We start from the raw sequence: 21,325 nt of genomic DNA, 5'->3' as shown, positions 1-21,325 counted from the left end.
AGTCTTAATTTTTGAAGTTTTGTCTAATTTATGATTTACAGCACTTTTGCCTTTTTTCTAAGCTTTTCAGTGGGGCATGGTAGTGTATTCATGATGCAGTGTGAAGTAATATTCTTAACAGCTGGGCAGCACATTTCTTTAATCGGGTCATGGAAAACATGATTAGAGGAAAGATGTAAAGAAACTGATACCTAAGTGTTTCTTCAATGGAAACACTAAAACATATCCAGATAGACTTCTGCAACATGGATCCACAAGGTGTAGGATCTGCAGGAATGAACCCTGTAGAAATTAACTGAAGACATTTTTGTAACATATTCCTGAGTGACTCATAAGTGAAATATAACCCTATTGGTTTGTGAATCAGCTTGAATATTAGTCTGTGACACAATCTTGGTTTGGAAATACAGCACAGGAGAGAATTAGGCCAAGTGCTTGTTGCAGTCATCAAATGGAGTAAGGAACAACACCCCTTCCAACCAGCCCTTAGTCCCAAATAACACAGACCCTGGGAATAATGTTGAGAAACAATATTCCCCCTGGCATAATAGGCAAGTGAAGGCACCACATGTAAGATCGGAGTTCCTGAATCTAGACAGGAGTGGAACACTGAGATACAGGGTGGTCAGTGTTTAGTCATGTCAGATAACCTGTTAAGGGGGTGTCATATCCACAGTAGAAGGTGATGGAAGGTAATGGGCATCTGTAGATTTGAGAAGTACAGAGTGCAAGCACAGTGGCACTGGAGGATGATGGGCAGCCACTCACAAATAAAAGGGTTCACATGTCAATTCCCCCCATGGCCACTGACTAAATGTGTCAATTACTGATCTATGGCTTGAAAGTGAGTTTTCTGTATTGGACCTTTGGTCTAGTGACCTTAAGTTGATTCTAGAAACTTGATTTAATTATATTTAATTATTTGCACAAGGACCTTTTGTGTCATCTATACAGATTTGGTGGTTCTAGTTGGGTTGCTATTTTCTGGGCCTTTTAGGTCAGATTTATTGACATTTCTGAGGCAGGAGAGATGTGGTAGGTCTCATGGAATTTGAAGAGTTGATACATTAAAGATACATGTTTAGGCAGTTGTTGGCTTAATTATCTGGGATTTGTGGCAGAAAATTTTAGTTTTAATTTTATTGATTTCTTATTCAAACATCCTCTATTGTAGCACCAGAAAACTTTTTATCCGTACTGTAATCTGAGATTTATAGTTCACAAATGCTGTATGCACACATTTTTAAAAGAATTTCTGATATTTTTAAGAATGTATTTCATTATGTTCATTTGTTTATGCTAGTATCGTTACAGATCCATCATTTACCCAATGCATTTCAGGCTGTGTTGTTTATCTAACAATTCCGTTGTCTGAAACAGAAACTAAAAGTACATTTTGAATTCTCCCCACCAAATGACGAATTTGTATAAATATGTCAATAAAGCAATTGGCACCAACTATTCATAAAGCTAAGCAAACCTCTTGGTTATTTAATCAAAAGTAATCCTAGTATGCTGTTAGTTTGAATGCTGGTAGCTCTCAGACACCATACGTTCTTTTCTTCCATCCATCAACACTCTTTCCTGTTTGAAAATCATGGCATGTCAATTGTTCACATTGACCCTTTCTGCAGGGTCATTCCCAGACTTTTTGCTTCCTCCTCCTCGTTTTCTGACCTTGTTTTTGTTGGCTTTAGGACTCTGGGCACTTTACGACTGCTAACTAGTGCTAAAGTGCATGTGTTCTCTGCTTAAAACATGGTAACATTCGCTAATCCACAAGTGTCATATTTAATTTACTTGTAAGTCCCTAGTAATGTGTACTGTATGTCCCCAGAGCTTGTAAATTAAATGCTAGAAGTGGGTCTGCAGCACTGATTGGGGGGCCCACTACAGTATCCTTCCAAACATGTCTCCAGCCTGCCTCTGCAGGGCCTGTGTGTGCAGTTTTAATCTGTCATTCCAACCTAGCAAGTGCACGTACTTGCCAGGCTCAAACCTTCCTTTTTATTACATATGTCACCGATAGGGTAGGCCCTGGTTAGGCACAAGGGTAGGGTGCAATGTATTTTAAAAGTTCAACAAGTACTTTTAACATGTTTTGGTAATGAAAAACTGCTAAATTTGTTTTTCACTTCTGTAAGACCTATCACTGCCATAGGTAAACATTGGGGTTACCTTGGAGCATCATTTAAGTGTAACTTGCAATTGGGAAAATGTTGACATTTGGAGTTTGGTGTCTCTGGACTCACAATTTAAAATCACAACTTATGGTGAAATCTGATTTTTAATTGTAAGTCTGAAAATACCTCTTTTAGAAAGTTACTTATCTAGAACAATGGTTCTTGTCAAGCAATGTATGTATACTTGATTGGCACAATTGCATTAATGATATATAATAAGTCTACTGAAAGGAAACCACTCTTTTGATTAAGAAAACAGAGCCCCTTTGGTAATTCAGAATTAATTTTATTCCTATGACAAAACATACAAAAATCAAAACATTAACCTTCTAACTAGCCCCCCACCCCCTGCCAAGCCCTTTTTTGGCTATTTGGGGTAGTTTGAGCTTAGGCCCCCATAACCTTTTGTCTGCATAAGCTATCCTCGCCAAATATGCATCTTTTTTCTGACATCCTGGGGATTCCAAAGGTACCCAGAATTTGTGGGTCTCCCTGGAGGAGACCTAGAAATTAACCAAAATACAGCTACAATTTGGGTTTTATGGGAAAAAGTGTTGCAGAAGAAAGCATCTGTTTTTTTCCCGGCAAATGGGCTCAACAAAGGGTTTGCGATGCTAAAATGACCATCTTCCATGCTTTCAGGAAAAGGCAGACTTGAATCAGAAAACCACAGTTTTGGTATTTTACTGGGGCATACCCGATTTTTAGTATTTGTTTGTGCTTTCAGCTTCCTTCTAGTTAGTGACAGAAATGTGTGTGAAACCAATGGTGTATCCCGGACAGCTAACAATTTCTGAAAAGTAAACAAAATTCTGAATTCAGCAAGGGGTCATTTGTGTAGATCCTTCAAGGTTTTCCTATGGAAAGTAACAGTTGAACTAAAAAAATATTGAAATTGAGTTGAAAGAACAGCCATTTCTGCATACGTTTATTTCTGTAACTTTTATCCAACTATGGCCGTTTTTTTGTTTTTTTTAAAGCAATATACTGTTACGTCTGCTGGACCTTTCTGGTTTCGGCAATATAAAGGGCTTGTAGGTTCATCAAGATCCCAAGGTTCCCAGAGCCAATAAATGACCTGCGCTTGCAATGGGTTTTCATTGTATAACGGGTATACACCAATTCTTTTGGTACAATATAAAAGATGAAAAACAGGTATCAAGGAAACCTATGTATTTCCGAAATGGGCACAAGATATGGAGTTTAGAAGCTAGGGAAACCTAGCAAACCTATGCATTTTTTTAAACTAAACACCTAGGGGAATCCAGAATGGGGTGACTTTTTGGTCTCTCACCAGGTTCTGTCACCGAGAATCCTTTGCAAACCTCAAAATTTGTCTAAAAAAAACAAATTTTCCTCAAAATTATGCAATGCAAAGTTCTGGAATCTGAGGGGAGCCAAAAACTTTCTTCCACCCAGCATTCCCCCAAGTCTCCCGATAAAAATGGTACCTCACTTGTGTGTGTAGGCCTAGTGCCCGCAACAGGAAACACCCCAAAACACAACTTGGACATATCACATTTGTTTAATGAAAATGGCCTTGTTTTTTTGCAAAGTGCCTAACTGTGGATTTCGGCCTCTAGCTCAGCAGACACCTAGGGAAACCTAGCAAACCTATGCTTTTTTTAAAAACTAAACACCCAGGGGAATCCAGAATGGGGTGACTTTTTGGTCTCTCACCAGGTTGTGTCACCGAGAATCCTTTGCAAACCTCAAAATTTGTCTAAAAAACAAATTTTCCTCAAAATTAAGCAATGCAAAGTTCTGGAATCTGAGGGGAGCCACAAACTTTCTTCCACCCAGCATTCCCCCAAGTCTTCCAATAAAAATGGTACCTCACTTGTGTGGCTAGGCCTAGTGCACGTGGCAGTAAATGCCCGAAAACACAATGTGGAAACATCACATTTTCCCAATGAAAATGGACGCATATTTTGCAAAGTGCCTAGCTGTGGATTTTGGCTTCTAGCTCAGCCGGCACCTAGGGAAACCTAGCAAACCTGTAAATTTTTTAAAACTAAGCACCTATGGGGAATTCAGAATGGGGTGACTTGTGGTACTCTCACCAGGTTCTGTCACCCAGAATCCTCTGCAAATCTCAAAATCTGTCTAAAAAACACATTTTCCTGACATTTCGGCAATGCAAAGTTCTGGAATCTTAGGGGACCCACATACTTCCTTCCACCCAACATTCCCCTAAGTCTCCCAGCAAAAATGGTACCTCACTTGTGTGGGAAGACCTAGTGGCCGCGACAGGAAACGCCCCAAAACACAACGTGGACACATTACATTTTCCTAATGAAAACGGCCGTGTTTTTTTGCAAAGTGCCTAACTGTAGATTTTGGCCTCTAGCTCAGCAGACACCTAGGGAAACCTAGCAAACCTATGCCGTTTTGAAAACCAGGCACCTGTGGGGAATCCAGAATGGGGTGACTTGTGGGGCTCTTACCATGTTCTGTGTCCCAGAATGTTTTGCAAACCTTAAAGTTTGTCTGAAAAAAACTTATTTTCCTCACATTTTAGCAATCCAAAATTATGAATCTTAGTTGAGCCTCAAACATCCTTCCACCCAGCAATTCCCCCAAGTATCCTGATAAGAATGGTACCTCACATTCCTGTAGTTTACATGACGGAAAAGTAAGGAAAAATAGTGTTTTAATCAACGATTCACCTTGGCAGGGTATTCTGGGTAAGAGAACTTTGTGGAATCCACACACGTCACATCTCCGTGGACTGCCTCAGGTGTCTAGTTTTTAGGAGTATCTGGGTTTGGTAGGTTTCCCTATATGGCTAGCGAGCCCAGGACCAAATACACAGGTGACCAACTCACAAAACCAGGCTGTTTTGTGATAGGTAATTTTGATGTCTCCACAATACATTTTGGGCACTTCCCTGTCGCGGTCACTTGCTCACCCACATAAATGAGGCAACGTTTTTCTCTGGAGACTTAAGGGAATGCTCGGTGGTGAAAAAAAAAAAATGCCTCACTGAGATGTAGGGAAAAAGGGTTTTATTAAGCAAAGTTTGTGATTTCAAGGGTATTCTGGGCAAAGGAAAACTGGTGAGAGCCACTCAAGTCCTGCACCCTTGGACTCCCCTGGTACCAGTATGTTAAAGTTAATCCGCCACTCACTGGTTGGTTTTAGCACCTCCAGAAATTATGATTTCAAAGCATGATTATGTATCAAAGTATCTGAATACTGAAACCAAGCCTTCAGAAAGTGAGCCATAAAGCCACTTCACTGCACCAACTGCTTTATGGTCCATTCACACATCATTCATGCACAACACTTTCATACCGCAGGCCACAGGCCCAATCCAACCAATCACTGCACTCACATCAACTAACCACTGTCAAACAAGGGCTCATCCTACCTTAACCTTTTCTTTACCGTTCATGTCTCTGTCCTCATCGCAGTCCTGAGTAATCCTGTATAATTGCCAAGTGAACCAGTACTAATGCCTTCCGCCATTAGCCACTTAAAGCTCAAGAACACACGTCTTTCATGCGCCATCAGCGCCCTTAATGTGCTAAATCAAACTCCTTCCAGTTTGTGGATGCAAGTTGGGGGGAGTCCAACTATGCCTTGCGAGGCCTATTCCTCGAACTGAGCGAGCATATCTGCCATTGAAATTAAGGCAGCCATGATGGTGCATACTACCTAAGGTCTCTAAAGTAAAAAGTCAAACAAATATCCTGCGGGACTCATTCACCAACACTTCTACTTTTGCTTTGAAAGTGAAGCTACAAATTGAGTTTGCACACTTTCAGACAAGTAGAAATGTTGGTGAAGATTTCCCACAGGACATTTGTTTGACCTATTACACTTAATCTGGTTCTCGTTGCAAATATTGGCGGTCCTTGTGTAGCATACATAAGTCCCCTAACAAGCACTTCAAAATTCAGTCACACCTTTAACATTTTGTCACACAGGGTACTTCGTGACAATGTGGCATATGTTCTGTCCACTAGTATGTGCAATCGAACAGAACACCTAACACGTTCTGATGGCAAATAAAGGTGTTGAGCAGGCCATAAGGAAGTCTATGATTTCCTGAAGTAGATGAACTAAAATTATGTGGCTGCTTGCCTAACGAAGCAGTGGCCCATGAACGTTTGGTATCCATGCACAGCCACGGAAAGGTTTACCTAATGGCACCTGCACCTCAGTCGATTTCCCAGAACTTCGCTTTAGTGTGATACAATGTAAAGCAAGTAGGGAAACAGAGGCCTGGGTGAGATGGGCACTAGGGTCAGTAAACACAACTCTCCTGTCTCTTTCCCTGCTTCGAGCACACTTCACATCGACAACATGGTCAATCCTTTTTGGATGTTTTATGAATGCGAACAGCAAAGTTTCGCTCCTGCAGCCTTGCCACATCCTCCAGAACATGTGAAATGGAGGCTGCTGCTTCTGTAGCAGCAGTGAGGCTTTCAAGTACGGACAACTGGAAGTCAAGGAAAGACTAGAGTCTTCCTGTAGTTGTCTGACAATAAACAACATACGCATTGTGTATTGCCACCTAGATCAGGTGGGTAGACAGTTTCTTGTACCAATTGTGAGTTTTCTGACACGCACTGTATGGTTGAAGAACTTGGTCGTTCTTGTCCACTTTGCCATGTACTTATTGTAATTAAGTATGCAGATTGGCTTGTGGATTTCGGCCGTCTGACCCCAAACCGTGTTGGGGGAAGTGATCTCATCATGAATTGTAGTGAGCATGTATACATCATGCCTATCCAAGAACTTGACTGCGAGCAGTTTGTTGGAAAGCAACGCAGTACTTCTGGATTTCTGGAGCTTCTTGCAAACAAGCTCCTACAGGAATCCTTTGCAGTTACAATGTACTGTACCGCAGGCCACAGTGCCAGCTTTGAAGAGCTAACTGAACAGCTGTACGCCTGTATAGAAATGGTCCAAATTAAGGTTATAACCTTTGTGAAAGAATCACTGGACAAGCTCCCATACAATCTTCCCAGTGACCCCTGATGTGAGAGGGCAAACTACAGGGTTTAGTGTGGGGTCCTTCCCCGTATACACTCTCAAGTTGTAAACATAGCCACAAGAGCTCTCACACAGCATATCCAGCTTGATACCATAGCAAGCACTTTTGCTCGCAGTGTACTGTCTGAACAGCAGCCACCCTTTTTACAGGATCAAGGACTCTTCCAGGAGTTTAGATCTCTGGAAACCTGGCAGATAAATTTTCCCTGACAAGCCGAATTCTGAACAACCTGTCATGGGCTGGATGGTCCCAGGCAATGCAGCAGAATTGTCATTGAAATGCAGCATGTGCTGCAATAGATAAAACAATCTCTGCTCTTGTACGGTGCGAAGATGGGGGCTACCCAAACCGTGTGAGTTGTCCAGTCGGACTGCAGGGTGGGTTTCTGCACGAACCTCAATTTGAGTGTAAGGCCCAAAAATATCTTCAACTCTGCCAGTGCAGTGGAAGTCCACTGGCGTGCCCTAGAATGGGGCACTAGAGTGCCTCCATGCTCCCTCAGAAATTGTTCTGCATGCAAATTTGTTTGCTGCACAGTTTGCTGAAGCAAGTCAACATACAAAAAGAGATGGACACAGTCGACTGCCAAAAAGTTGGCTGTATCGACTTTACATCCAGCGTCACCAGTAAAAGGTGGCATTTGGGCTGAACTAAATCGGGGGGAGGCTGCCAAGAAAGCACTCTGTCTTAACTTGCCGCCGCATGCTGCACCTGCCCTCTGGGTTGGGCTAACCTGCTGTTGTCCCACTGCACAGACTGTGCTTGCAAAGGGACAGCACAACAGTCCTCATCGTCTCCCTCAGAATCACTGGAATAGATGTTGTCGGATGGGACTTCGCTAACTGAAAAATCATTCCCAGGTTCGACTCTATTGTCCACTTCCTCAGATGCTGTCTCAGTATCTGCTGTCTTAGTCTCCGATCCTGCCTTAGAGCTGTCCGCCATAACCCAAGTTACAGCTTCAGCACCAGTCATCCAATGAGACGCCATCTCTGTTACTGGCTAAAATGTCCCTCTAAAACACTTGCCTACATAGAAGGTAGATCTATTGTCAGTACAATTGCTTGGGGGGGGGGAAGTGTGTGTGTGTGTGTGTGATACCCATCATCACAGCTTTTAGTGCTAGTGGCACCCAGTGCGACAATCATTTTTGGTGCTCCCGTCCCATGACCACCTCATTGTATTCCCTCACTAACACCCAGCAAAAGTGCCATGGCCACCTCTCACATAAACTTCATTTGTTTTAAAGTGCAGGTAATGATTGGCTTTACTAATCCAGTCAACTACTCACATACAATGCAGATCAGTACTTTGCAGAATTCATATAATCATATAAACCTGCGCTGTTCTATAGCTTCAAAACCTCCACTAGACAAAAATCTGATCTCTTTCTGTAGAGGAACATAATCACAAGAGTTATCTTGACATTTTATTGCTGCCTGAAAGTGATCTATGCCTGATAGATGTACATCTATATATAAATTCAGATGTATATCTCCTATGAAAATACCCTTTTCTATGATATAGAGACCCTCTGTATACATATATACCTTTTTTTTTTTAGGGTCGAGCCTGTGAGTGCATGCACTAGCGCATGCGTCTCACTTGCAAGACTGTTGTGTTCAGTAAAGGGATCGGAGCCCACCTGTTGTTCACCATTTGTTGGTTTGCGTAGCACTCTTCTTCACAACCTGGTAATTCGTCAAAGCACCGCTGGCATCATTTCCTGTCCTCTGTGTGGCTCAGGTAGCAAGCACTGTTTAATTTATTCTAATTAGTTTCCATCCGCTGCTTCCAACGTGATCAATGTACTAATTGTTCTTTTTAACTCATAGTGCCTTGCAAACAGAAAGTGTGTTTTCTGGCAAAAGCATGACCAGAAGGCCTAACAAAATCACAAAGTTTATTTTTTTTAAAGCTAACTTTCTTTTATTTTGCTAAGTTGTCTTTTCTCAGTTTCCATTCATGTTTTCTTTTGTTTTTGCTCGTGGGCACTGTTGTCAAAAGAGGACAATAACTTGTTTGAAATATGCGAGACCTATTGCATTGCAAATGCTTGTTTTATATATGTGTGGTTGCCCTGTGGGCCGATCACTGCCTCCAGGAAAACCACACATTTATGAAACAAACTGAAACCTATATATGTATATATCGATAGAGAGATCTCTCTCTATGTATATCAGGAGTGTGGAATTTATTAAAATATCTACTTGTCCAGGGGACAGGTTGCTTCTCAAATCTACATGTCCTGTAAAAAGATCTACTTGTCCCTTTGGTGCCATGTAGTGTGGCGACAAATTATGGCAGCAATTAATAGCCTCTCTGATTATGCCAGGGCTACTACCATAGTAGGGCTTGAATACTTAGAGTTTCAATCCCTACTGTAGCAATTTCCTTATTTTGCCACCTTTCTGCAGATCTGCATACTGGGGCTGGAGGAAGCAGTAAGCAATAGTTTCAGGGTTGGAATGCCTTTGAGTCTGCAAACCTACTAACCTGCATGTTTTAAAGATTTTTACCAGCTTCTCTCTAATATTTTCCCATAATAAGAAAGGTTGAACATTTACTCCTGACAATGGCAGAATTAGAACTTCTTCCAGGGTTGGGAAGAAAGTGGCTGGAGGGAAAATGAACTTGCAAATGCTCAATAGATTTTCACATGAGCAAATCTACACATCGTATTTACCCATGCTAAAATACAGTTCACAAATATTTTATAGGGGTACTACATATACCATGGGTGCACTTTTGTGACTTTCTTTAAGAATTTGGGGCCACATGTAGGTAGGTTCAGATTTGTGACCTGCAAATTGCGAGTCGCAAATCCGAATGTAGGATGGTGTCCTTGACACCATCTGTGATTCGCAAGGGCTTCGCAAATGCCCACCTCATGAATAATCATGAGGTGGGTCGCAATTTGCGACCCCCTCGCGAATGGTGGCCTACTGGAGACAGCAGACCACCATGTCTGTGACTGCTTTTCAGTAAAGCAGTTTTTTTTGTTTGTTTTTGTAATGCAGCCCGTTTTCCTTAAAGGAAAACGAGATGCATAACAAAAATGAAAAATGAAACGTTTTCGTTTCATTTTTTCAGAGCAGGCAGTGGTCAGTAGGACCACTGCCTGCTCTGAAATTTTTTTTACAGTGACATTCACAATGGGGAAGGGGTCCCATGGGGATCCCTTCCCTTTTGCGAAAGTGTTAGCACCCATTTGAAATGGGTGCAAACTGCGATTGGTTTGCGCCCGTGTTCGCGGTCACAAAACAATCCTACATTGCACTGCGAGTTGCAATTAGGAAGGGAACACCCCTTACTAATTGCGAGTCGCAACCCGTTTTGTGATTCGGTAACCAGGTTACTGAATCGCAAAACTGGGTTTGTGCATTGCAATGTGCTTTTTGCATGTCGCAAACAGCGAAAGTCGCTGTTTGCGACATGCAAAAAGCTACCTACATGTGGGTCTTGGTCCCTAATTAGGTCTGGTGTTAACAAAGACATTTTTGTTTTTATTAAACTTCTATTTCTCTCTCTTTCAAAAGTAGTTTTGTTCAGTGTCAGGAACTACAGTGGCAATCAGTGACGTAACGAAACTGGAGGGTGCCTCTTTGCAAAGAACATGGAGGAGCCCCCTCTCCAGACTCACTCAGGGCAGGTGCTGTGCTGGAGGGGCCCCCTGGAGGGCGGCTGCGAGGCCTTTGTTATGCCGATGGTGGCAACGTGTGCTTTAAGAGTTCAAAAACTTTTTGGGGGGGTTTTGCCAATGTTTGTTACAATGTTGAGGGCCTGGGAGCTCCCACAACAATAAAGTGTTACAAAAGCCATGTCAAAACAAGACACGCATTGATGAAACTAAAAGACTTATAAAAATATGTCAGATCAGTTGGCTTTGTCAGTGTTTGTTTATTTTCATGCTTCCCATAATCGTGTTGAAAATGGTTACACTGATTTTCCATTAGAAATATTTTTGGGAAATACTAGCATGCATCAACACATTTTACTAAATGACACTTCATTTGCATATAATCAGAGAGCATTCTGGGAGCATTATACTTAGCCTCTTAGCCTAAACTTTTCAAACATGTGTGTACACGTTTTTTTTTTTTTTTGTACTGGAACCAACTAGTGAAGTGTGACCTTAAAACATTTATTTACAGCACTCACCCTAATAATGAAGGCTTTCAAATAATGAACCATAAATACAAGTTCGAACAGCATTATCTTTTGGAAACACATTACCTCAACTGCAGAGAATTCCACTCTCTGTAAACAGGCAGCCAAAGGGTTTGTGCTGCAGGGGGTTGGGCCTACTTGTCCCAAGGACAAAGTAAACATAAAAACTTGTTGCCCTTGACCCCAAACAAGATGTCCCGGGCGTCGGGCGATAGGAATTCAACATCCCTGTATATAGACTGAGTCTCTCAATATATATATATATATATATATATATATATATATATATATATATATAGAGAGAGAGAGAGAGAGAGAGAGATAAAGATAGTCGGTCTCTCTCTCTCTCAATCACTTCTTTTAATATGTGAAACCGCACATATTAAAAAATAAAAAATGACACCCCATAAGGGTCTGCCCATGTCAGGACCAGCCATTTAAAAAAAAATTTTTTTTGTTCTTAAAGATATATTTATTTTTTATCCCCTAGGGGGCGCGATTTCCTCCCTAGAGGGGAAACCCTTTGTTTTTATAATTAATTATGCCCCTGAGGGGGAGGGGGAACCAGCCCACTTACACAAGGACTGACCCCCAACCCTCCCCCCCAAAAGCAACCCCTGGTGCCTAGTGCAGTTTCCTGGCCGCTGCACTGCGATCCACGGTCAAGAAACTGTGCCAGGAAGGGATCGATGGAAAGGGGACACACTCGGGGAGGGTGTGCGTGTGTCAGCCATTGGCCGACACACACACTAATGGGGTAAAGCAAAGGTGTCCAAAACAAATTGGAACCCACAAAAACATAGTTCAAAAGTCTAAAACATTCACCACATTAAAAATCCAGGTTTCCTATACTCTTTTTTGCAAGTGACCTAAATTAACCAATTATCTATTTACATAACACATTTAATTTCAATGGGTCACATTGTTAGGTTCACTTAATTATAGTCTACAGCGTTTTGACCCTCTGTGGAGATATGGGGTCTCATCAGGACCATCATATAGTTAGGACACCTGATGGAAAAGAGGCCAACACCCATGCGAAATAACCATATATTGTATAGTCAGAACCCTGGCCCAAAAGCTCAGTTCTCAAATATGAGTGGGTCTCTATTATAGATCGTGAGCATTACAATATGGAGCCACTCCCTTCAGCACTATCTATATTGGAGCATGATATAGTGTGATTGGACAGTCCCTCCATTGGGAGAATTCCCCTTCTGGGAATGCATGGTGGAGACATCAGTTGGGGTGTCAAGGCACTTTGTGAGTACATTTCTGACCATACACTATAACGGTAATGTTAGACTTTTCATCCTTGGCGTGGTCTCCGTTAACGTTTTGCCTCTGTTTCCAAGGTTGTTGATGTGTGCTGGACTCTGTTTTTGCTGTTTCTGTTACTCTGGGCACTTTACCACTGCTAACCAGAGCTAAAGTGCAAGTGCTCCTATACAAAAGTGTATGTAATTGTTTCATCCATGATTGGCATATTTGATTTACAAGTAACTCCCTAATACAGTGCACTAGAGGTGCCCAGGGCCTGTAAACCAAATGCTACTAGTGGGCCTGCAGCACTGGTTGTGCCACGCACCTAAGTAGCTCTGTAATCATGTTTCAGACCTGCCACTGCAGTGACTGTGTGTGCAGTTTTAACCTGTAAAATCGACTTGGCAAGTGTACCCACTTGCCAGGCCTAAATGTTACCGTTTCTTACATGTAAGACACCCCTAAGGTAGGCCCTAGGTAGCCCCAAGGGCAGGGTGCAGTGTATGGTCAAGGTAGGACATATAGTAATGTGTATTATATGTCCTCACAGTGAAATACAGCTAAATTCGTTTTTCACTGTTGCAAGGCCTGTCCCTCTCATAGGTTAACATGGGGGCTACCTTTAAATATGATTAAAGTGTGGATTCCCTTTGGAAGCGGATAGATATGTGGAGTTTGGGGTCTCCGAGCTCACAATTTAAAAATACATCTTTTAGTAAAGTTGATTTTAAGATTGTTTGTTTGAAAATGCCACTTTTAGAAAGTGAGCATTTTCTTGCTTAAACCATTTCTGTGACTCTGCCTGTTTGTGGATTCCCCGTCTGGGTCCGTTTGACAGTTGGGCTGGTTGCACCTCTCACTAGACAGTGACACAAAGGGAGCTGGGGTGTAGTCTGCATTTCCTGATGAGCCATCTGTGCTAGGAGGGAGAGGAGGAGTGGTCACTCACACCTGAAAGGGCTGTGCCTGCCCCCACACAATGCAGTCTCCGACCCCCTGGTGAGTGTCTGGGGCCTGGCCTGGGCAAGGCAGGATTTTCTTTGAAGTAAGCCTACTTCAAAGGGCAAAATGGGTATAAGAAGGGAACCCAAAACCACAGACTTTAGAACACTTCTGGAAACCAAGAAGAACCTCTGCCTGGAGAAGAGCTGAAGAGCTTCCCTGCCTGTGACTGTACTTTGTGGAGCTATCCTGCAGTTGCTGCTTCTGCCTGTGCAAGAAGACAAAGACTGTACTTTGTGTTGCCTTCCTTCTTGTGAAGAACTCTCCAAGGGCTTGATTTAGAGCTTGCCTCCTGTATTTTGAAGTCTCAGGGACAGCAAAGACTTCTCTCTGCCAGCACCTGGAGCCTCTGCTGAGACTCCTACTCTGTCAAGTGGTGCCCATCCAGTTCCTGGGACCCTAAAAGGAGAAGCTGGCATCCCAAGAGTGAGCACTCCACCCACTGACCGCCGTGCTGGGAAAAGATCGATGCGACTCTGATCTGCGGCTGAAAAATCGACGCCCCGCTGGATTCGCGGCTGAAAATTGATGCTTGCCTGCAACGCAACCGGAAGGTTGATGCCCGCGGCTGGAGAAACGACGCGCAGCATCGCTGAGGGAGGCATGTAAAAAACCACGCAAGGCCTGCCCGGACCCGAGAGTGCTGACCGGATCGAAGCATTGTTCTTCTGCAGAGAGAAGAAACGACGTACGCCGACCCAACTGAAGGAGAAACGATGCAAGGTCTCTCTCGTTGATGATATCGATGCTACACAAGGCCTTTTTGACGCACACTCACCCGTGCATGGTTATTTTTGACCCGCCCCAGGTAAATTTTCACGCTAACAGCATTAGCGTTGTATTTAAAATTACATGAAAACTCTTTTTGTATTTTTATTGATAACTTGACTTGTGTATTGTGGATTTTTGTCGCTTTGGTCTTGTTTTGTTTAGATAAATATTTTCTATTTTTCTAAACCAGTATTTTCATTTTGTAGTGTTTTCATTAAGTTACTGTGTGTGTGGGTACAAATACTTTACACCTAGAACTCTGAAGTTAAGCCTACTGCTAGTGCCAAGCTACCAAGGAGTAAGCAGTGGTTAGCTGAGGGTGATTTTCTTTTACCCTGACAAGAGTGAGGGTCCTTGCTTGGACGGGGTAACCTGACTGCCAACCAAAGACCACATTTCTAACAGTTAAACATCCTTCAGTTTTCAAATATTCAACGTAACAATCTGTGACAAGAGACAGCTCATTTCTAGGTCCATCATGCAATGACTATTCATTGAGTAACTTGATTAGTGTAATGCCATCCTAGATGATTGTAGCAGTACTTCCTTCAGGAAACTCTTCTTCATGACAGTTTTTCAGTTCCCCAGTGCAGCAACGCATGAAAACAATTCTGATGAAAGCAGAACTTCTCTTTGAACTGCTGTCGATTTTCTAACTGAAGAAAGTTTACTACGGAACGTTCCCGCTGAAATCTACCCCCACCCCTGAACGAAAATGCATGGTATTAAAGATGTGCTCCCTTTTCTTCAAACAGTAAAACCGTGATTAGTCAACCATGTCTTTGATTAATTCTTCTGTTTGTCTGTTGACCTGTAACCAGGGACATCTTGAAACTTTCTGTGAAATGTGTGGCACACAAAATGCGGAAATTAAAATAGGTATTTTTTGTCATGGTTTGTTTTTTTACTTTCTTTTCCATGGGAGGGCCTATGTGAATGGCTAGTGAATGTTATAAAGACCACATTCAGGGCAGAGCTCACAAAGATCTATCTACGAACAGGAGAGATTGGTTGTCTTTTGAATTTCATGAGTAAATCATACTTGGTCATGGAAGGAAGCTGTGTGTAGTGAGGTGTCGGTGTGTAACAATAGTACTGTCTATTGTTCACTTTAACCATGCATTACCATACCCTTCCTGGCACATAAACCTACGTTGTCATTCAGTGTCCATTAAAGTGTAAAGTTTAACAAGGAGGTGTTGCTAGTAATTAGTCCATAATATTGGCAAGGCTGGGATGGAAGATCAGATCTGGGTCACCCTGCAAGCTAATAAAACCTTTTTAGGTAGGTCACCTCAGTTGGAAAGATGTGGTGAACTTTAGATGAAAGCACAATTGTTGCATATTTATTCCTTTTTGAAGTCTGCTCAAGTTACAGGGAATAGTTATCTTCTTCGCAAACAATGTTCTTCACGAGTAACGGTTCCTCTCTCAACGATATGCGCAATTTTTAAAAACGTGCCTTTTCTGACAGTCAATAGTTTGTTTTTCTATTCTGTGAGCTTGATAAGCTGATTTTATGACTGCAACAAACTTTATTACCATGTTCACAAACAATATGCTTTTGATTGACTTTATGCAGGACTTATCGGGAAAAGGAGTAGTGAGAACTGGTTCGCTGCAACTAAGTGGCTCTTCATCAAACGAATCAACTTTGCGAAGAGCTAAACGCAAAGCTCCGCCCCCTCCCTCTCCAACAGCTCAACCACCGCATGACCAAACTGATGAGAACAGCAATGATGCCGGTAATCTGAACCCTGCACATTATTTCTGATTGGTATAATTTTTAAGAGTCAGAAACATAAGGTCACCAATTAGTAGAAACATAAGGTCACTGATCGGTACTAATGAAACAAAAACAGATGTAGTTTGAAAACTTCATGACACACATGCACAATGAATACAGCTTTGCTTTTGATTGTTGTTATAATGGCTATCAAATCTGCATACAGTGAAAGTGTGTGGACATTTATTTGTCAATGATTAAGCCAGAGCTTGTCTCTGAAGTACGAAACATGCCTATGTTAAGACTGCAGTTTAAGCCTTTTAGTTGTGGGTGTTTTGGTTTTCTCCATGACAGTTAGATAAAGTACCATAATGACCCCCCAGGTGAAATAATGGAAATGTGCATTAAAAATCTCAGATTTTTATCAATTAGCCACATTACACTTTTGGAAGGCTTTTTGATTTCTACAAGATCATTTACTAACATCTGCTGTTCTGCTGTAAGGTCTGTCCTGGACCTTTTGGCCAAGCATAACACTTAAGTTTATGATTCTTCATCCTCACTTAAATAAGTGTTCTCTCCATTTTCAGCTATTAGTTTGTGTAATGCATTTCAGTAGAGACCCTAGTTCAAGTCCTTTCAAAGAGGCAAATCATCCTAAAGCCCAGTCCCATTGGGATATCCGTACCTTGCCACTTCATGCGCCCTTAGACCCTTATTTATTTGGAAGGTCTGACTCTTGTCTGCATACACTTACATAACGTAAGCTGGATAGTGTGTGCTTGAAACATCAGGGAAATACAATAAAAACCTCCAACACCCTCTAAAGTATTCCTTATGTTTTTCCAAAAGACATTATCACATTTTGAATTGACGTGAACAATCAGCTCAGGCGGACTTAATCCTATAGGGAGCCCAAATGCCCAATTAGTTCAACAAATAACTTTGCTAAGTCGCATGAAGAAAACATTACTTGGGGATTAATGAGAACCATATGGTGTGATTTATGTGTATAGTGTCGGAGGCAGACCAAAAAAAGCATGCATCCACTATAGTGAAAGGCACTGAAACATAACTGCCGAATTTCAGGATTTTTGTAGGTTTTTCAATATACTTTCTGGTGTCATTCAACAGCTAACTATAGCATCACTTTAACCTTTAGTTTTTCAGTGAATTTCTGTTATAGTTTGGTTCAACATACATTAAGACCTTATTAGTAAGCCTAACTATAACATCACTTTAAACTTTAAACTTTTTTTTCTGTAAATTTCTATAATTTTTAAAATCATATTTTGTTTCCCTTTTTTGATACTGCCCCTCTGTGTAAATCTTATGTCTTGCTCTATTATGTGCATGAGACCCACCCTCCACAGTTAAACAATGCTACATAAATAAGTGTCTAACGCTGAGAGTACTCGCTTGTACCCAGTGTACTTTAATTACATATGACAAAATAGTGCAGCACTTTGAAAGCCTCAGCATCCAATCCCTTGTGAGGAGGCAACCCTCACCTGTGTATAGCCTTCGGCCATGCATACCATGGGTTGCCAGGCCCTGCACCCAACCTCCCAGAGAGTCGCTGAGTAAAGTCCTGGGTTTGTGTCCACTTGGATTTAATTCCGTTCAGCATTATTTCTCCTATATCAGCTAGCAAACTGGCAATTAAAATCGGATATTGCATTTTTGGACCCCACCCATTTCTCGGCCCCATCTTGACAGTTCATTGTGAAACTTTCTGTGAAGCAGCCAATTTGATCAACTTTGCTTTTAGACAGTTTTGTCCAAATTTGTCAAATGGCTCAAACGTTCTAATATATACCAGTAGGTAGCTATAGTTAGGACCAAGTTTCCATAGAAAAAGCATTTTTGACTTGCTGTGACTGTGGCACCTTTTGACGAATCTTCATGAAATTTTCCCAAAAAAAGTGTCACGTTGGAATTTGTTGCGCATGGAAATTTTCGGAATGATCCATCAACAAGGGCCGAGACAAAGGGTGGGCGGGGGGGGGGGGGGGAATTAAAAAAAAAGTGTATTTCCAATGTTAATTCTTATAGGGATTTTGAACACAACCACAGCCCGAAATGCTGGACGAAATTACACCAAATTTGGCACAAAGGTAAATTTGTGTACAGAATGAAGCCTTTTTGTTATTTATTGTAAATATGTTTAGTAGTTTTTTGAATATTAAAGAAAAACAAATTTGTATATCAAGACCTGCAAGGGGTTCGCAGATCCTCCCGATCTCATGCAGAGATCCGATTGGCTGCCAGGAAGTGTTGGCAGTCATTTTGACTTTTAATTTTGCACTGCCAATTACCCCAGATATTACAGCACTCATGACATCTTTTATAACATCACTGATAATGTCGTCATAACATTTGTTGTAAAATTATTTATGAAAAAACTGTCATGTTGGGGGCGTGAGTTATAGTTATCTTAGGGCACGAGTTATAGTTACTTGAAATAATTCTAACTACAACAGCTGAAATTCTACATTCAGTGGTTTTGTACGTTTAAAATATGAGCCTAACTATAATGCCCCAGTAACCTTTTTTGTTCAAGTATATATATATATATATATATATATATATATATATATATCTGTAGCCATGTAGCCAGCATTTACTGTTCTCCCCCTTGGCTTGTCCCTGCTGTTGCCTTTGAAATGCCCACCTGGCTCTCCAGCATGTTGTTCATAAAGTGGTTTGTTGTCTTTTGCGGCTAGATCAGAGCTCTTTACATGTGTAAGGTAATTAAATGTTCCCCTTTTTCACGGAAATTCAAACTATTTTCTGTAATGAGAGCAAAGGCAGCAAGGAAAACAGACTGATTTTTCACGTACTTATTCTGCACCATGAAACAGTTGTTCAACAAAGTAACCTCTTTCTTGCGAAAAATGTTAATTCTCGTATTGACGGGGTTAGTACAGCGGTAGCTAGCACCATTTTAATTTACAAATCTACACATTATTTTACACATTTGGAAAAACACTGCTTAATTGCGTTCCAATATATATATACATATATTCTTTTTTTACAACAGAACCTTCTCCGAGGAAGAGTCCTGCAGAAGACAGACATTCGGAAGTGACAACTGTAGCTGGTGACTAATATTCCTAAGAATCCTAGTTTCCTTTCATGCCATAATACAATCTGCATTTCTGTTGTATTCAAAGACCTTTAGTAACTATACCTGGTATCTTTTTTTATAATTCTTTACTGACTTTCAACGCTATTTTCAAGATCATGACATAACAATTACAAAGAAAAAACCCATGGGCACGTCAAGACTTGTGGGTTTGCACCTTTCGTTAGTTATCATTCTATGGATGTGCGTATATAGAAGTATTTGTGTAGCGTGAATCAAGCTTGGAAACAAAGGAGTGTTGAACAATGGCAGATAAACTGTTATTTCTACTATGGGTATTTGATCCAGTGTGCACCTAGTACAGAATCCAGGATGTGGTGGGAAGTAGGCTGGAACATACAGTTGGGTCAGTATTAGAGGCAGTTCTTAATTTGTGAAAGAATAAGTGCCTGTGCCCAAGGCTCTGTTCAAAAGCGCCCAGCGCTATTAAGTGTCAGCATGCCGAATAGCAAGGCAGTGGCTGCATAGGCTTGAGTTCACCGCATGCCTCTTCATTCCCCTATCAGACACTCCTCGTCCCTTTAGCTTACTCCTGCAGGTTCCTGCTTTCTCCCTTTGTTTCTTTGTTTACTCCTTTCTCTTCTTACTTCTTTCCCCTGTGATTGCTTTCCCCTTTTTTGCTCTCTTGGTGAAGAAAAATAAGAGCTGGTCCCCTAAAATGAGTGCCAGTGGGCCCCACCAGTTCAATTTAAGCACTACTTGAGAACACGGCTAATTCAAAAATATTTACTTTTTGTTTACCATATTTACACTTTGAGGCACCAGAAGAGACATAAGTCCAGAAAAGGTTGTTTTGTGTCAAGGGACAAATCGCACTCTGTGAATGAACAAAGCCTTGCACCTGCGCTTCTGCTTCGATGCCCTGCAAGTCTCGCGTTCATTGCCTTGAGAGTGCTTTTTGCACTTCTGTACTAGATGGCATGACATCACTCTGTAATACAGGATGTTGACCATGGCCATTGAAAGCAACATCGATATCCGGTTTTTTGCCTACCAATATTGCCTTCAGTGCTTTCAATTCTCCATACGTGTTAAATAGTCACTCAAGTGGTCTTGTCATTTTTTTCTTTTATTCCAGTTATGTAGTTGTCATGTTTGAAAGATCCCCTTTGGATTGTTGCTCTTGTAGACTGCGAGAGCGCTCTTTACACCCCCCCCCAAATCTTCCTTCACCTACAAGAAATTAACAAAGACCTGGATTGCTTGCATGTAGACCCCCGAATTACCACACTTTCTTTAAACGTTGCTATTGTTCACTATATGTTTTTCGACGACTTCTCTTGTTTCAAAGATTGAGCCTCCAGTAAATGTTGCAGAAGTAGAAACAATACCCTGCAGAGCAGCAGCACAGCATACTTCTGCACACTTACTTATGCAATTTCTTCTGTTAACGAAGAGCTAGTTCTGCATTTGCCAGTTCTGGCTCAAGTCGTGGTGTTTCGTATGCATGGAGGACGCCTTCCAATAGTGTCCTCCGTCAGACCGAGTTTGAAAGTTTTTTTTTTTTTACATTTCCCAGAGCATGTTTCCAGGTGTGCGTTTTCCATCGCTGCTAAAATATACGGGTGGTTTTTATGCTGTTTTTGATTTGAAAGTATCAGATGTTATAACTTGGAATTTTTCACACAACCTCTATTCATTTGAGGTGCGCACATTTGTATGATGGATTTGGGCCAGAGGAAAGTCAATAACGACTGGCTTCATTCCGTTTCCCCCACCGGTAGAGCGACTGTGACTTAACGTTTTACTGTATACTGGCCCTACTGTTAATTGAGAGCAGAAAGAGGCCTATTCATTTTTTCAGCCCAACTTCTCCAGAATTTAGTTTTGAGTAGGTCGAGCACATACAAAGTACATTTTAAGGGTCAATGTTAAATTCTAGGGATAAGTAGAAACGAATGCAGTCTGCACTAATTTCGACCGACTTTTATGAGCAAATATCCTACCTCTACCTTGATCAAGTAATGTTTATTACAAAACATTTCGATGCAAAGAAATGTGCTTTAGTTGCATTTTACTTGGTTTTGACTCCACAAATTGGTTCTGCACAGACCTCA

At 41.4% G+C, this 21,325-nt stretch overlaps 1 protein-coding gene across 5 annotated transcripts in view; it reads left to right on the top strand.

Annotated features, from left to right (window-relative positions):
* Positions 1–21,325, top strand: part of COBLL1 (cordon-bleu WH2 repeat protein like 1) — a 483,290-nt gene that overhangs the window by 382,950 nt on the left and 79,015 nt on the right. For all 5 annotated transcript variants that reach the window (XM_069225250.1, XM_069225248.1, XM_069225246.1 and 2 more), the window contains 2 exons: positions 15,977–16,139; positions 19,164–19,223. In XM_069225250.1, coding sequence (XP_069081351.1) covers positions 15,977–16,139; positions 19,164–19,223 — 223 coding nt within the window. The remainder of the gene's footprint in view (positions 1–15,976; positions 16,140–19,163; positions 19,224–21,325) is intronic.

The sequence above is a fragment of the Pleurodeles waltl genome, chromosome 3_1 (assembly GCF_031143425.1).
Source record: "Pleurodeles waltl isolate 20211129_DDA chromosome 3_1, aPleWal1.hap1.20221129, whole genome shotgun sequence".
NCBI classification, from domain to species: domain Eukaryota; kingdom Metazoa; phylum Chordata; class Amphibia; order Caudata; family Salamandridae; genus Pleurodeles; species Pleurodeles waltl.
The sequence above is the reverse complement of the archived record's forward strand: the minus strand, read 5'-3'. Positions and strand labels throughout refer to the sequence as shown.